At 53.4% G+C, this 16,053-nt stretch overlaps 6 protein-coding genes across 6 annotated transcripts; 4 read left to right on the forward strand and 2 right to left on the reverse strand.

Annotated features, from left to right (window-relative positions):
• Window positions 1–566: 566 nt before the first annotated feature.
• Window positions 567–3,365, reverse strand: N7477_004163 (uncharacterized protein; the record flags this gene model as incomplete). The annotated part of the gene is made up of 3 exons (XM_056965826.1): window positions 567–2,782; window positions 2,842–2,997; window positions 3,215–3,365. 3 exons carry the CDS (start codon window positions 3,363–3,365, stop codon window positions 567–569), a joined length of 2,523 nt encoding a protein of 840 aa, XP_056825779.1.
• Window positions 3,366–4,501: 1,136 nt separating this feature from the next.
• Window positions 4,502–4,976, forward strand: tim9 (protein transporter TIM9; the record flags this gene model as incomplete). The annotated part of the gene is made up of 3 exons (XM_056965827.1): window positions 4,502–4,509; window positions 4,590–4,659; window positions 4,785–4,976. 3 exons carry the CDS (start codon window positions 4,502–4,504, stop codon window positions 4,974–4,976), a joined length of 270 nt encoding a protein of 89 aa, XP_056825780.1.
• An 845-nt stretch (window positions 4,977–5,821) lies between these two features.
• N7477_004165 (bifunctional alcohol dehydrogenase/S-(hydroxymethyl)glutathione dehydrogenase) lies at window positions 5,822–7,290 on the forward strand (the record flags this gene model as incomplete). Its single annotated transcript, XM_056965828.1, has 6 exons — window positions 5,822–5,842; window positions 5,901–5,915; window positions 5,995–6,109; window positions 6,173–6,308; window positions 6,369–7,006; window positions 7,076–7,290. 6 exons carry the CDS (start codon window positions 5,822–5,824, stop codon window positions 7,288–7,290), a joined length of 1,140 nt encoding a protein of 379 aa, XP_056825781.1.
• Window positions 7,291–7,830: 540 nt separating this feature from the next.
• Window positions 7,831–8,919, forward strand: N7477_004166 (putative 1-aminocyclopropane-1-carboxylate deaminase; the record flags this gene model as incomplete). Its single annotated transcript, XM_056965829.1, has 1 exon — window positions 7,831–8,919. One exon carries the CDS (start codon window positions 7,831–7,833, stop codon window positions 8,917–8,919), a length of 1,089 nt encoding a protein of 362 aa, XP_056825782.1.
• Window positions 8,920–9,291: 372 nt separating this feature from the next.
• N7477_004167 (inositol-3-phosphate synthase INO1) lies at window positions 9,292–10,896 on the reverse strand (the record flags this gene model as incomplete). Its single annotated transcript, XM_056965830.1, has 1 exon — window positions 9,292–10,896. The coding sequence occupies one exon, from the start codon at window positions 10,894–10,896 to the stop codon at window positions 9,292–9,294; it is 1,605 nt and encodes a 534-aa protein (XP_056825783.1).
• Window positions 10,897–13,287: 2,391 nt separating this feature from the next.
• On the forward strand, window positions 13,288–14,828 carry N7477_004168 (sugar transporter; the record flags this gene model as incomplete). The annotated part of the gene is made up of 2 exons (XM_056965831.1): window positions 13,288–14,137; window positions 14,191–14,828. The coding sequence occupies 2 exons, from the start codon at window positions 13,288–13,290 to the stop codon at window positions 14,826–14,828; spliced, it is 1,488 nt and encodes a 495-aa protein (XP_056825784.1).
• Window positions 14,829–16,053: the final 1,225 nt, after the last annotated feature.

A 16,053-nucleotide genomic window follows, 5' to 3' on the forward strand; every position in this document is an offset into this window, starting at 1 on the left:
GCCAACTATCTGCCTGAGGCAAGGAAAGAAAAAGGCTGTAACAGACCGGCTGAAAACACAAGAGACATACATTCGTACCACATAGCAACGTAACAACATGGAGCTAATAGGCTCCGCGTGAGGAAGGGGGTGGGCGGAGGTGAAGAGAGAGAGGGGGGGGCGAGGAAAGGTTGACAAGGACCCAAGGCATAAGATGTGCAGGCAGAGAGACATAAGACAGGGTCGAGAATCACCATGGCTCAGAAACACCAGAGATAATGAGTATTGTAGACACAATCCGGTGCTGAGAGGACTGCTACCATAGGAGAGAGGGGGAGACAGAGCACATGGATACCGCAACCAACGAGAAGAAACCAAGGAAGCGGTCTTAATAAAGGTCGTTCCACGGAGCAGTCTGGTGATCCTTGGAGATCCCAGGCCGATGCATCAAAGGTGAGCAGATGCTCAAAGGGAGGATCAAAGACGAAGCAACATATGGAGAATGGTTGCTAGATGAAACAAGTCCCAGGCAAGACATTCTTGGAAGCTGGCGAAAGTAAAATATTACCGGACTTCCAGAACCCATTTTAAGGAGACGCTTCTTTCGCAGCAGCCTCTCTGGGTGCCTCAGACACGAGGTGCTCGAGAACAGGGGCTGCCTCCACCGTAGTTGCGGGCTGATTTTGCGTCGACTCTTCTGACTCGACTACAGGTACATGGACTGGTGCTTCGGGACTGTGTGGCTCCTCGGGTATTGAAGGAGGCATTCCTGCCCCGGGCAAGGGCGAGACAGGAGAACGAACCAATTCTTCCTTTGGGGGCTCGGTTGGCATTTCATGGGCGGGTTTGCCGTTGATCTGACTTGGCACAGTGGGAGAAAGCGGTTGACTGGAATATGGGTCAGAGTCTGACTGGTTGGGGCTCTTGGCCCGCTCCCGGTCGTCCTTGACGCCGTCTCGAACCTGAGCCACCTTGGCTTTGAATTTACCAAACAGACTCTTTTTCTCCGGTTCAGCGCTCTGTGACGAGTTACTTTGAATCCCAGCGTCCAGGCTGAGAGGTTGACTGGAAGGATCAGTGCTGTGTTGCCCGCTACCTATCGAGCTCGTGCTTTGATCTGCTGCAATAGACGTAGCAGCTAAGGGCGGAGACGCGAGACCAAGCCCGACTTGTTCACTGCTTCGTTTCGACGACCGTTGGAACCGCCAACTCCGTCTGTTTTCTCGGCGCTCAGCACGTGCAACGTCCTCGGGCTGATCATAATCTGAGTGGTCGGTGAAAGAAGATCGAGAATTCATAGAGGGTGTGCGGGACTGATGGGGTTTGAGGGAGGCGTCATGATTCAGCTGAGATGCGCCTTCTCCGAGAGCGTGCGAATCCGAGGGGGCGTCAAGGTTGCTCATGTTGGCGGTGGTCGGAGGTTTGGGAGTGATATCGCCCATGGCAATATCTATCGACTCTCGGCCGCGCCTCGGTTCGAAGGATGGTTCCGGGACATTCAGCTCAGAGGGTGTTGCATGTAAGGAATTTGTTGAACTCTGCGCACTCATGCTTGCACTGCCCGGTATCCGTCTCTTCTTCAATCGATTTGGCTGCCGTGGTTCCTTCTGCTCATTTTCAGGAGGCGGAGACTTGGTAAAGAGCGTGGAAAGTTTACGTTCCTTACTAGGAGTCACGGCTTGAGGAGGTGGTGGTGGTGAAGCAAGGGTGTGCAGGTGGTCTTGCGGACGAGGCATATCACTGATGTGGAGCGCCTCTGCTGCTGCGGCAGGTATCGGGCCGTGGGTTGATGTGTGTACATAGGCACTCCCAATGGTGGAAGTGGACGGAGCTATGCTTGGGTTGCGCTGCTCGGGCTCCTCACGCACAGACGGTGTTCGACTGACAGATCGAGAGCTTTGGTGGGAGACGGAAAGACCGGACGGGTTGTTTGAAACAGTCTCACCAGATCGTGCAAAACGGGTAGCCACGATGGGACTCATCTTCGAGGGAAGAGTGTTGCTACGGTGGACGCCGCCCCCGGTGGAGGTAGGAGTACCGGGGCTGGGGGCGTTGTTCGAGGTGCGCGAGGTGCGCGAGGTGCGCGAGTTGCGAGACGAGATGGAAACATTGCGACGAATAGAGTCCAGCTTGCGTTGGCTTTCCGTACTGGCACTGGCACTGGAAACGGACCGTCGAACATTGGACTGAGTCGTGGTCGGACGCGACGGGATACCGGCCTCGACCTCCTTCATTTGCTGCTCATCTGCGCAGGTGCCGCTCATGCCCACCAGGAAATGATCTTGGTTCTCAATGAGGAAAATCAACACGTCCTGACTCAGCTTGTACTCGGCCGGCGCCATGTCATGTTGAGGGTGGGACAGCATGCCGGGCTGGAAAATGGCCGAAAGGTTGGCCGACGTCATGCGATTCTGGTCAGACTTGGACGCGAATACGGCGAGAAGATCAAGGATGTAGAGAAGCAGCTGCTTGTTCAGCGGAGGGAGCTCAATAATCAGGCGCTGGTAGGTCTCGACTGCTTTGGCATGGTCGAATTTATCCGCATCCGGCACCTGCTTATCCTGGAGGACTTGTTCCTGATAGATACGGAGGGGCTCGCGGAAGCGCTCGTAGAATTCCAGCGGAACGATGGGTTCGGGCAACTGATTCAAGTATCGGCGGAGGACGTTGGCAGCATCATGAACTGTGTATCCGGACCAATCGAGGCCCTTTCCGTAGCGTTCGGGAGAGTCGAATATTTCCTGAAGATCCTTGATACGTTTGGCGGACCCATTGAGTCGAAAGATACCCTCGACATCAGTTGCTATTTGGGAGAGTTAGCGGTGATCGATCAAGGTGTGGAGTCGGGCGGGGATCGCGAACCTTTTTCTTTCAAAAAGACGCCACACTTGGCGACCACGATCGGTACATATCCGTAGATGAAGCTCTCACCACGTTCGTTGGTGAGAGAGATAGCGACATTCGCATACTTGATGCTGACGTTAAGCGGCACGCCGAAGATACCTCGAGGGGCTTCCGCTACGGGTGATGGTAAGCACACTGGATCCAAAATGGGGGTTGATGTGCAAAGGCCATTGGGGGGGAATGCCCTGAGAGACCGCGATTTCTGGCACAACGCCCGGCAGTATGGTCAGGGGCACCTTCACGTCCCAAACCCGGTACGTCGGGTTGTGGCAAAGCGACGATGATCCCAGAGTTGAAGTTTGCGCACAAGAGACTAGAGCTCCCAACGTACCTTTCAAATCATCCTTTCTCGTATTTCGTTTGAACTGTCTCCACCACGAGGCGAGATCTCGCCTGGAGGGCGGAGAATTGGAGGGAACGGGCTCGGGCGAGGCGGGGAAGTGCACTGGCTCGATGCCAGGCTGCGATTTACCGGTCACCATAGTAAAGTCGGACGGACGCGATGAAGATAACTAGAGGTCAGACTTCGAGGAGAGAGGGGATCGCGGGAACCACCTGCGTCACCGCCCGCGTTTTGGAAATCCTGGGGCTGGGGGGGGGGGGCCCAAGATCACGGTGGCGAACGAGGAGGACCTCTGAAATCTTGGTCGCCTGAAGTGAGCGGGACGGCAGGGATGAGAGGAGAGAAGGACGAGGAAGGACGAGGGGCGAGAAGGGATGTGTGTGTCAAGGGTCCTGTGAGGGGGGGGGGTGGCAAGGAAGGAGGGGATGAGGTTCAGAGTTCCGAGGGGTCTGGAATCAGAAGATGAAGCTAATCTGTTATAGAGAGTTAAGGAAGTAGTAGAGAGGAAAGAGGAAAAGGTACTGTGCTATGAATAGACCGTGTAATTCGCAGAGCCAAGGTTCCCGGGGACAGACGAATGGGTCAGGGTCGGCCGTCACTTGGACGGAGATTAAGAGTATCTTCAAGTGTTCACGGCGGCTTCCGTCTCTGCTTCTGCTCTACCTCGTGTACATCTTGTCTACCAGCGATGGTCTACTGGTCGACTTGTGCAGTTCTTTTCCGTATCTCTCCTCGCTGGTAAATTTTTATTTTTTTTTTCTGTGCCTAATCTCGGGGGTCAACTACTCCAGGGCACAACGGGGCTCTGGACCGTGTCTGGACCCGATTATAGGGGTCTTTGAGCCTGCATTCGGACTCAGGTACCAAAGATCCGTTTCAGTCTGCAGTGAGTGGAGCCCCGGAAGGGTCCCGACGTGAATATAGGATGGGCTTCATCGTCTTCGTCATCTTTCATCGTTCATCACCTGTAGTCCATGTTTGATCGCGCATCTTGACATCTCTATACAGCATGTATCTACCTCGGATACAAACCTTAGTCACAGGCCACTTTGCCGACTCGAATGTGAAATGATTCTGCCTGCAAACGGTCCGCCCCCAGGTCATGTGCCTTGTATCAGGTGACCATCCATCTTCTCACGTGACTCGAACGGAAGAACGTACTTGCGGGCGCAGAGAAACAGCTTCGGAGCTTCGACGCCTGTTTAACCATCATAACCCCCAACATCGACTTTTAATCGGAACCCTTCATTCTCCCCGGTTTCAACCCCATACATAATGGAGAAGTATGTACCTCTCCATCAACTGCCTAGCAGGCTTTGTCACGAGATTTTCCCCGGCATCCGATACTGATTGCAAGACGCAGCCTTTCCCAATCAGAGCAGCGCGAGTTCGCGTCCCGCATGGAGCGCAAGCAGATGAAGGAGTTTATGACTGTATGTGTCACGTCGCCGTCGTCTCTATGATCATTCGCGTCGATCTCCGGCACTCCCCGTCGTCCAACTCTCCGCGGCCGTTTTCCGTCTCTCTTCCGATCTAACCCCCTTCTTTCTTTCTACAGATGTACTCCAAGATGGTCCAGCGCTGCTTCGACGACTGTGTCAATGACTTCACCACCAAGTCTCTCATCAACCGCGAGGAGCAGTGCATCATGCGCTGTGTGGACAAGCACCTGAAGGGCTCCGCCCGGTTGCAGGAGCGCTTCCAGGAGCAGAACGCTGCCATGATGCAGGGCGGTCAGCCTGGACGGTAAATAAAACCAAAAAACACTCGGGAGGCCGAGGGTGCATTGGCGTTGGGGGGATGAAAAATCCACGCCACCGATAGGGCAGGGCTGTGCGCCTGACTTTTCGGGGAAATCCCCTATAGAAGCCGGTCTAATCTCTAAGAGATGCTCGGGATCGAAATAAGGTATTATCAGGCATACTGGGCGAGACCCAGAGCCGGAAAGGCGCATTTAGGGAGGATTCGGCTTCTATTCGTGTACCATAGTGAATCCGGGCGGGAGCGGAGCAGCTCCGCATGTTCACCAATCCCCATATGAGAAAAATAACACCACTTCTTTGATGTCGACTGGACTGAGTTCAACTTGTACTTCTTAACCCGCGTAATGAGTACGAAGATCTTATATAGACCGGCCACTCCGACCTTCCTGGAAAAGAGGCCCACCACGGCGGAAAACTTTGCCTGATTAGGAGCCCGCGGGAGATAGGTGAGAGATAGCTTGTAACCCGGCTCACTCCCCGCGATGCCGTACTGTGTAGGCGGGGCAGGATCGGAGAGTTTCTAGTGTAGACAAGGCGGACACGGCGAAACCTTCCACAGACTAGAAGCGAATGGCCAGTCGGACGTCACACCCGTTACCTGCCCGAAAGAACCACCCCTCATCCTCCTCATCTCTTTCTCCAGCCCACCCCCCCATTCCCCTCACTGCAATTCCGGCTCCACTTCTACTGTTCAAAATCCCATCTTTTCCCTCTTCCTCTTTTTCTCATCGCTAGTCTTCTCCTAAGTGTAACTCCCCTCCCCCAGATTTCCATAGAAGCTCGGCACTCACAACCACCTAGCTGCGTGGTAATATCAATTCTCACATACATCATGGCTAGCACAGTAGGACAGGTAATTTCCAATTCACGTCCTTCATCATCCCACGATCATCAGGCTAACATGCTCGCAGACCATTACTTGCAAGGTAAACTTCTTTCCGACCCAGCCGGGCATTATGACGTCGGCACTCCGCGCGACAGCTGGAGGTACTAACACATCCACAGGCGGCAATTGCTTGGGCTGCCGGTGAGCCCCTGTCCGTTGAGGACATCGAGGTTGCTCCCCCCAAGGCACATGAGGTGCGCATTCAAATTCACCACACCGGTGTCTGTCATACCGGTAAGCCCCGCCGGGGACCCCCCACTATGCAGCTCCAGAGGATATTCCATTGACAGCCCTCAGATGCCTACACACTTTCCGGCAAGGATCCGGAGGGTGCCTTCCCGATCGTTCTCGGTCACGAAGGTGCGGGTATTGTCGAGTCCGTTGGAGAGGGTGTGACTTCGGTCAAGCCCGGTGACCATGTCGTTGCTCTTTAGTACGTGTGTTCGGATGGTGTTGACGCCGCCGCATCTTTGGCTGACCCCCTTTTCCACAGCACCCCCGAATGCCGTGAGTGCAAGTTCTGCAAGTCTGGCAAGACCAACCTGTGCGGCAAGATCCGTGCCACCCAGGGCAAGGGTGTGATGCCCGACGGTACCTCCCGCTTCAAGGCCCGCGGTAAGGACATCCTCCACTTCATGGGTACTTCGACCTTCTCCCAGTACACCGTCGTTGCCGATATCTCTGTCGTCGCCGTCACTCCCAAGATCTCCACTGATCGGTCTTGCCTGCTTGGCTGCGGTATCACTACCGGTTATGGTGCCGCTGTGGTGACCGCCAAGGTTGAGGAGGGTTCCAACGTGGCCGTCTTTGGTGCCGGTTGTGTTGGTCTCTCTGTCATGCAGGGTGCCGTCAAGAACAAGGCTGGTATGATCATCGCTGTCGATGTCAACGATGGCAAGGAGGCCTGGGCCCGCAAGTTTGGTGCCACCCACTTCGTCAACCCCACCAAGCTCTCCGGCAAGACCATCCAGGAACACTTGATCGAGATGACCGACGGCGGTTGCGACTACACTTTCGACTGCACTGGTAATGTCGGTGTCATGCGCGCTGCTCTCGAGGCCTGCCACAAGGGCTGGGGTGAGAGCATCGTCATCGGTGTGGCTGCCGCTGGCCAGGAGATCTCCACTCGGCGTAAGTTGCTCACACGTGTCCGTGATGTTTTTTTTTTCTTTCCCTTTCATACTAACCTCTGTCGTATAGCCTTCCAGTTGGTTACTGGTCGTGTGTGGAAGGGATGTGCCTTCGGTGGTATCAAGGGACGCACTCAGCTGCCCGGTCTGGTTGACGACTACCTGAATGGCGAGCTCAAGGTGGATGAGTTCATCACCCACCGTGAGCCTCTGACGGCTATCAACACTGCTTTTGAACAGATGAAGCTTGGCGACTGTATCCGTTGCGTCGTGGACATGAAATAGGTCTTCTGATATAGTTGTGGACGATCCCCAAAAGTCTCGATATGAAATATGACTGTCTTTCCTGTCGTGAACCTCCGAACAAAATTCCACGTAGACTGGGCGAATCGGACTGGCTTTGTAGTGCTTTCCGGGGGGAGACCAAGGTCCTCACCCCCGCAGCACCTTACGGGTTATCCTCGGAATGCTGAGGTCTCCAAGTCCATCGACATAGCCAATGTACTGAGAGTCTCAAGTATCTCAATTATGAAGACAAATCCTATACTTGGAGCACCGATGTCAACAATGGAACACCTGCAAGATCGATTACGGGCATCGTTCGAGGTCCGCGACCCCTCACTGCTCTTCCCCGCTGATAAGCAGGCCGATTTCGGGTCTATTTCTACTTCCGAGAAGAACTTCAGATAGCGCCATCCCGATGAGGTTATCTGAAGGGCGTAAAAGGTGGGGAGGGCACTTTGGACCAGATGGATGAGAAAGCGGCATATAAAGAAGCACTTATGAGCTGCGTTTGTTCAATCTCTACCCATTTCGACTCTCACCATGGCCACTGTTACCCTGCCGGAGCCCTTCGCCTCCATCCCTCGTACTCCTCTTCTTTTCGGGCCCTCGCCAATCCACGCTCTTCCCCGCATTAGCGCCGATCTCGCTCGCGACAGTCCTCACCAGGTCAATGTTTACGCCAAGCGCGATGACGTGAACTCGGCATACGCTTTCGGCGGGAACAAGACTCGTAAGCTCGAGTATCTGCTGGCCGAGGCGCTGAGCCTGGGCTGCGATACCCTGGTTTCCATTGGTGGCGTGCAGAGCAACCACACGCGTCAGGTCGCTGCTGTCGCCGCACGCTCTGGTCTCAAGGCTCGCTTGGTCCAGGAACATTGGGTGGAGACGGATGAACGGGGCTACGATCAAGTCGGCAATATTCAAATCAGTCGATTGATGGGCGCCGACGTGAGATTGGATCCCTCGGAGTTTGGTATTGAGCACAAGAAGACTGCACAGGCTGTCGTAGAGGAATGTCGGTCTCGAGGCGAGAACCCCTATTATATTCCCGCCGGTGCCTCGGACCACCCGCTTGGTGGGTTAGGATTTGCCCGTTGGGCCTTTGAGGTTCGAGAGCAGGAGCAGGAGCAGGGTATCTTCTTCCACACGGTGCTGGTCTGTGTGGTTACGGGCTCAACTTTTGCTGGCATGATTGCTGGCTTCAAGTTACTGGAGCGCCTCCACCCTGAAGACCCGAAGCGAAAGGTCATCGGGATCGATGCTTCGGCCACGATGCAGGCGACCCGGGCACAGGTCGTTCGCATTGCCAAGAACACTGCCTCTCGCATTGGGCTCACGGAGGATGATATTACGGATGACGACGTGATCTTGGATGATCGGTATCATGCAGGCGTCTACGGGTCCCCCGACGAAAAGACCTGGGAAGCTATAAAATGGGGAGCTCGGATGGAGGCGTTCATTACCGACCCGGTCTACGAGGGAAAGAGTTTGGCAGGCATGGCGGATATGATCAGGCGCGGAGAAATCGCTGAAGGCAATATCTTGTACGCCCACTTGGGTGGGCAATTAGCCTTGAACGCATACTCGGAGCCCGGTGCGACCAAGAGTAGATCTCTGGACGGGGGATAAAGAGATGGTATGGATAGGCTTTAGTAGGCGGCAATGAATGAATATGTCCGGTCGCATGTACAGTCATTACGAAGAGAAATCAACACTTCCCTTGAGTGGTCTACGAAACAACCCACCTGTTTGACATCACGTAGAAAGCATTCAGAAAGGTACAGGGCATAGGTCCATTTTGCATTCATCTCCATGGTCCGGCTAGTATGCTGATATCAACTAGGTAGATCAATCACTACGCAGGAACAAGATAGGCGTTATAGCATTATCAAACTTGCATTGATTCAAAGAGTGACTCTAGTTGGAAAAAAGGGGGTCAGACTTGGGAAAAGGGGGTCAGATTTGGGAAAAGTCTGTATGTCGTTGTAACACGACTCGCATCTACAAGAGCTTATGCTCAAGAGTCATCTCCGATTCAGGCTGGAGACCAACACAGGCACGGAAGATGTTGATCAAAGCCGAGCGCTGTTTGCCGAGGGCGTTGACGACGGGAGTACCAGGCGGGGTCAGAGGAGCCTTAAGCATGTAGCTCAAAACGCTGAGCACGCTGTGGAAGCCCTTGTAATCAGTACCCTCGCTGTCAGCCTTCCAGGTGACACGGGTCATCATTTCCGCGAGCACGACCAGATCAATGATCAGAGGCGACGCTAGGAGCGAGTCCTCGCAGATGTTGAACAGACTGATGGTCTGGTGGCCACCCATGAAGATCTCGGCGTAGTATTCGTCAAGGGCGCGCTTGTTGTCACCAACAGCAGGCATGTACTTGATGACGACGGTGTGATCCGGGTGCTCATCCTTCTCGTATAGAAGGTGGTTGGCGGCGACCATGTCATCCACAACGTTAGACTTGGAGATCTCCTTGGAGCGGAACTGCTTCTGGGAGCTCAAATTCTTGCCGTCGTTGTTACCCAGGTGGTTGTAACTGGCAATGGAGGTGAGCTTAATACCGGCGTTGATCAGGAAGTCGACCAGGGCAGACTTCATCTTGGTCTGGCCCGACTTGAAGTCATCACCGCCAATGAAAGCACCACGCTGCTCGGCAAATTGAAGGGCACCGGGCACGAAAGTGTTCTGGGGCGAGCCATTGATGAACGGGGCATTCTCCAAAATCGAGGCGATGGCAAAGATGGTGGATGGGGCAATCTCAGCGTGGCCAGCCTTAATCGAATTGATCAGGTTATCGGCAGTGTCATTGACACCGGGGATAATGTCAGCGTACCGCTCGGTGTTGGCGGTCCACATGACAATGACCTTGTCCAGACCGTTCTGAGCCTTGAAGTCACGAATATCCTTCTGGATGTGCTCTACGTGAGCCCAGCAGGCCTTGTCGCCCTTGATGACGTTGTCTGCACGATCTTCCTGGTTGGCAGCGATGAAGTCGGGGTAGTAGATGCTGGGCAGCGGGGTCATCTCGGCCATCTCCTTGCGAACTTGGCTCTTGAGGCTAGGCTCCAGGACTTGGGCACGGTCCATGGATTCAGCAAGGTTCAGGGCGCTGATATCCCAACCTCCGATGGCCATGTCGTTGGGGTGAACCATAGGAAGCAGGTCACGGAAGGGGATGTTGATATCCTCGCCGGTTTGAGCATCAGTGCCCAGCTTGACGGTGGAGCTCATGACGATTGAGCCATAGTAATTGGCAGTCTGCTGACCATCGCGGGTTTCCCAGGACAGACCACGGCGGTTGGCGATGATACCAGCGGTGACGGTGGAACCATTGTTTCCACCCCAACCGACCAGCATCATGCCGACCTTGCCCACCTTGCGGTCGACTTTGAAGTGGTAGTTGGTGGCCTTGGGAGTTGCCACCAGCTTGTTGTCCGCCGTGCGAGTCACCTCAGTAGTCTGGTAGGCATACTGACTTTTGATCTCGTCCGGGGTGTAGACGACATTGGGCGACTGAACAGTAAACAGTGGCGAGGACTCTTGGCGAGCCGACCCGTTCGCAGTGCCATTGGCAACGTCCGAGGAAGCGTGAGGAGCCATTGTTCACGGCGGGATTGAAAGTGAACCGAAGTTGGACTCTAGATGTGCTTTACTGGAAGTATAATGCGTGTTCCGGTGCTCCACCACGGTTGGATGAGCGCCGGCCGTTGAACGGGTGGTGCCGCCTAGAGACATGTCAGAGAGGTCGAAGGCATTGAGAAGGCGGGGGAGGTGGGTGTGGGGGGGGGGGAGAGGTTGCCCCGGGGAAAGACTCACGAGTTAAGCTGTGTGGCGAAAATGGTGCCGGATGTATGATGATCACTTCTCGAGGAGATGTGATCGAACCTGCTGAAAAGGCTTATACGAACCGTGAAGAGGAATTGGGAATGGGGAAGGTAGTAGGAAGAAAGAGGAAAGAGGAAGGAGATGTACGGTGTCAATTAATAGGCGGTGACACGTGCCGTCTATCGGGTATCGGGTCCTCTGTTCTCGTCTTTGCACTAGTTCCCCCTTTTCCTTTCAATGGTGTATGATGTTACTCGACGTTTACACCAATCATGGGTACGAATGGACCGGATCTTCGGCCTCCAAGATGAGAATTGTTGGGCACTAGCTTTCCTTCCCGCGCCTATGCAGGCTGAAATTCTGCGGGCAAATGTCATCCCGTGCCTTGCATTGGGGGGAACTAAGATCCCCTCCAGGGACTGGCAAGAGACATGTGGGCATACACGGTACTCTTGAAGCTGTCTGCGTTTTTTCCAGTGGCAGCGGGAGCCACTACTCCGTGTTGCGTGCCGAGCCCATCCGCATCCGTCTGGTCCCAAGTTTGTGCCTGGTCTCGCTTCGAGTTCCCGTTTCGTGTCGCTTAGTGTGCCAATTTGCCCTAGTGCTACGTCGCAATGTCTAGTTCAATTCGTTTTGACCCCGGAGAAGGAACTGGGGTTGAGCTCCATACCCCAAACCAAAGGGTGATCCGTGCGAGAACAGAAAAAAAAAAAAGGGAATTGCCTGAAATGAGGGGCAAAACACACATCGCAGCGGGGTTCTCAACTGGCGGTCTACACCGTCGGTCCACTATCGGCTCGGTCTCATACGACGTGATTGAAACATTACCTGGTGTAGAAGGGTCAGCGCGACACAGTAGGAGGACTTTGGACTGCATATGGCCTGGCTGTCAGATGTTCGAAGGGACGTCGAAAGACACTTTCTGAAAGACACTTTCTAGAGGCCCCCCGAGACACAATTCGTGCACGACCTAAACTACAAAAATATCAAAAACACATTTTGCCGAGAATGATATCTTAGCCTAATCAAGAAAATGAAGCGAATCGACTTCGTTCGCAGTCAGATACTGTGCACCTTTGGGGCATCCAGTGTAGCAATCCATCGAGTTTGTACCTGGTACACCCGCCGAAAGACTTGAATTGAGATTCTGAGGCTATCTCCAGTGACGTGCAAGATGAGCAAAGTGGACATGATGTTTCAAGTCGGCTTACGCACTGTGCGCTCAGTCTCGCGAAAGCGCGAAAGCCCTCATCTCTTGCATTCGAGTTCTGCTGCCTCGAATTGGAAAAGCGCGTGAAAGCCTCGCGTCCGTACACATTTCAATCCCGACGATGTCAGAGATAGTACTTGAACGGAAGAATGGTTGAGCCAGTGAAAGTTTGATCAAGGAGTATGTAGACACCGCCACGCAGGCTGGTCCATCTTTTCCGGCTGCACTATAATTTTGAATAGAGTCTCTTATCTTTGCGGGGTAAAGAGGCGAAAAGGCAAAGGCAGATCTAGAAGGAGGTCCATCAGAATGAGTCCCGTAGATCACCTTCTCATCCAGGCCATGCTGCGGCTCGCCCACATGCATGTATGACGTATAAGCTGCAGAAGGACAGAGAATGCTTCGAGGCAACAGTGCCCTTGTGTGCGCGAGACCCATTCACCTCGAGGTAATCAAGAGGGGGGGTATCTATTGTTTCGGGCTGTGTCGAGGAGGATCTGCAAGGACGCTCTACTCCTTTTTCACCATCTCACCCTTGTCACCCTCAGGCCTCCACATCATCGGCAGCCCTGCAAAGTGCACGCGACAAGATGCTTGTTTTTGATAAAGGTGATTCGCCAAAGATTTTGATCACAATCTCTGATCGATACGTGCTGCGTTGACCTGACAGTCTTGTGCACGACCATGGTATGGTAGAGGATTGAATCTGCAACGAGGGCGCGAAACACGTCGGGATGGAATGCGGGAATAACACAAACCCCCCTCTCGTCCCTTGAAGGCGGAATCCTCCAAGGAGTTCCAGTAGAACATGATGGATTCTAGAAATGCCAATATCTTTTTAATTTAACTGCGACTGCCTGGACCGGTGTCGGTCCGTACAGTTTGACTCCATTTTCCCAACCTTATTCGGACCCTCGATGCGACAATATCTGGGCCTACGAGGCAATCGCCTCACCATGATGGCTCTCCTTGGCGTGACTATGCCGGCAATTATGTCGTTTGGATACAACCAGTCGATGCTCGGTGGAGTCTTGACATTGGACAGCTTCGAGAGACAATTTCGTGAAATCGATTTGACTGATGCGGCGCCCGCAGAAAAGCCATACAAGTCGACGATTCAAGGCACCGTCGTCGCTTTATACGCCGTGGGTGGCCTTTTCGGTGCACTTTCATGTATTGGACTTGGTGACATTCTCGGCCGCAAAAAAGTCATCATGCTGGCTTCCGCCATACAGATCATCGGCGCGATTCTCATGACGACTGCCTTTGACTTCGCACAACTGGTCGTTTCGCGTCTGGTTATTGGCCTTGGAACCGGAGGCGTCCTAGCCACTGTGCCTGTGTGGCAGTCCGAACTATCAACCACCTCAAAGCGCGGAGCTCATGTCGTTACCATCGGCCCCTTTGCAGGTTTAGGCGCCACTCTTGTTCTCTTTATTGATTTTGGAATGTCCTTCGCCCCTGAAAGTGAGGGGTGGCGGGTACCATTTGCATTGCAAGTTCTACTTTCGTTAACGGTGATTGGGTTCATCAGTATTCTGCCAGAATCCCCTCGCTGGCTGGTTCGCCAGGGCCGTATCGTTGAGGCTCGGGAAGTTTTAGCTGCTTTAGAAGATGTTGATTCCCATGACCTCAAGGTCGAGGCTGAAATTTTAGAGGTGGAATCTTCGCTGAAGCTGGCCGGAGAAGCATCTTTCAAGCAAGTGTTCCACATGGGTAGCCAGCGTATCTTCCACCGTGCCATGTTGGCTGCCACGGTCATGATGTTTTTGCAGCTGACCGGCGTTAACACGGTAACATTCTACAGTCAGTGTTGGCGTGTACTAGGTGTATTGTTCTACATGCTGATTCCCTTACAGCAAACACAATCTTCGAAACCTATCTCTCACTGGATTCAGTCAAGTCTCGAATTTTGGCGGCGATCTACCAACTAGTGACACTGATTGCAGGTGCTTTATGCGTGTATACCATCGAGGGATTCGGCCGACGTGGCTTGATGCTTGCGAGTGCTGCTGGCAATGCGGTGTGTTTAGCCATGGTGGCTGCACTAGGATCTCAGCCCGACAACGCAAGAGCAATGGACGGGGCGGTCGTTTTCATTTTCTTCTTCCATTTCAGCTATGTCATCGGCTATGGTGGTATCCCATTTCTATATGCTGCAGAGCTGAGTCCTCTCAAAATGAGGGGTACGATCAACGGCATCAGCATGGGAACATATTGGATCTTCTGTGTCGTGATCACCGAAATCACCCCGTTTGCCTTCCAGGCCCTTGAATGGCGATTCTTTATCATATTTGCTGGACTGAACGTCATTATGATGGGAGTTGTCTATTTCTTGTTTCCAGAAACTGCCGGCCGCAGCTTGGAAGAAATAGATCGGATCTTCATGACATCCGACAATATTTGGGACACCGTGAAAGCAGCTGAGCGCTTGCCCCATTTGATGCCCGAGCGGTCGCGACACCCGAAAGAGATTCCTACCGAGCAATTAGCATAAAAGATCATCTCGGCCTGGTTCAAGCCAGCGTGGATTACCCGTTGGCTGCCCAGAAGGGAGTGGGCTGGAGGGTAATGTAGGTGGTTGCTGGACAACACCCGTGGACTTTTATATATTTCAAGGGGCCAAGCAGCCCAAATACATGTGACAGAAGACAACAACTTCACAGACGACATGGTTTTTTGATAATCAGTCACAACACGAGACAGGCTCAACAGACAATTGTCCAACCACTGAACATTAATTGCCCGAGAACCCGAACGGTAATCTCATCAATGTATCGCGAACTAAGCAAGCCTTGAGGGCTCGAAACGCGATGAGGCACATCATTCTTCATAGAGTATAGCCGGCAAAAGAATCAGTAAATCTAGGTGGACAGAGAGACTTCGATCTTCTCTTCCCAGGCATACTCTACGCGTCTTCTACGCCCACAACCAATTTGCTCCGTTGCAAGTGTCCCGTAGGCCAACCCTAAATAAGCACCTGCCATCGCCCGTCCTGAAGCTCATTTGAAATAGCTGTATATGAGAAAGCTTCGAGCTATATCGGACTGAGCTGTACACCGTGATCCTCACGGCCCTTGCAAAATCGTAGGCAATTACACAGCCACGTTCGACCAGGACGAATGCGGCCATTGCTATCAGATCTGTCTCGAGAAACCAATCACAGCAGTGCATGAGCATGATGCGGCCATGAAAGTCGATCTTTTGGCGGCTACCGTCACTTTCGCCTACTAAAGGAGTATGATGTTGAGGCCGTGGACTGTTCCCACGAAGACGACGTGAGTGGCACTATGGAAACCATATTCAACGACGATCGCAGCCCCACCGACGGGCTTTGATATTCAGGCCACACCTTTGGGACTTAGTTTTCATGAATCACCGCCGCCATCCTTGACCGAGACCCGGAGCTTACGACAGGCTGCCTGCTGGAGTGGTCTCCGCTAGGAATTTTCCAATGCTATGAGCCTTTCTTCAAGCCCCCAATATCGATCTCAGCTTACTGCATTCGCTGTTCACAGCACTCAGCCAGGATGCTGTCGACGATGACTAGGCAAGCAAGCAATTACGCACCATGCCGCCTTTTTCCTCTTCACTTTAGGCGCAGGGCCCACGCTTTGCGGCAGTGCATGCAAATTTCGGAAGATGAATGAGCAATAGAGCGAGCTTCGTCCGGCGTTATTCAACCTCTAGATCGTCCGTCGATGGAGTGCAGACCGAGTAAA

Source organism: Penicillium maclennaniae (genome assembly GCF_028827695.1).
Source record: "Penicillium maclennaniae strain IBT 15551 chromosome Unknown utg000003l:1.0-5670915.0:1.0-5674809.0, whole genome shotgun sequence".
Lineage (NCBI taxonomy): Eukaryota > Fungi > Ascomycota > Eurotiomycetes > Eurotiales > Aspergillaceae > Penicillium > Penicillium maclennaniae.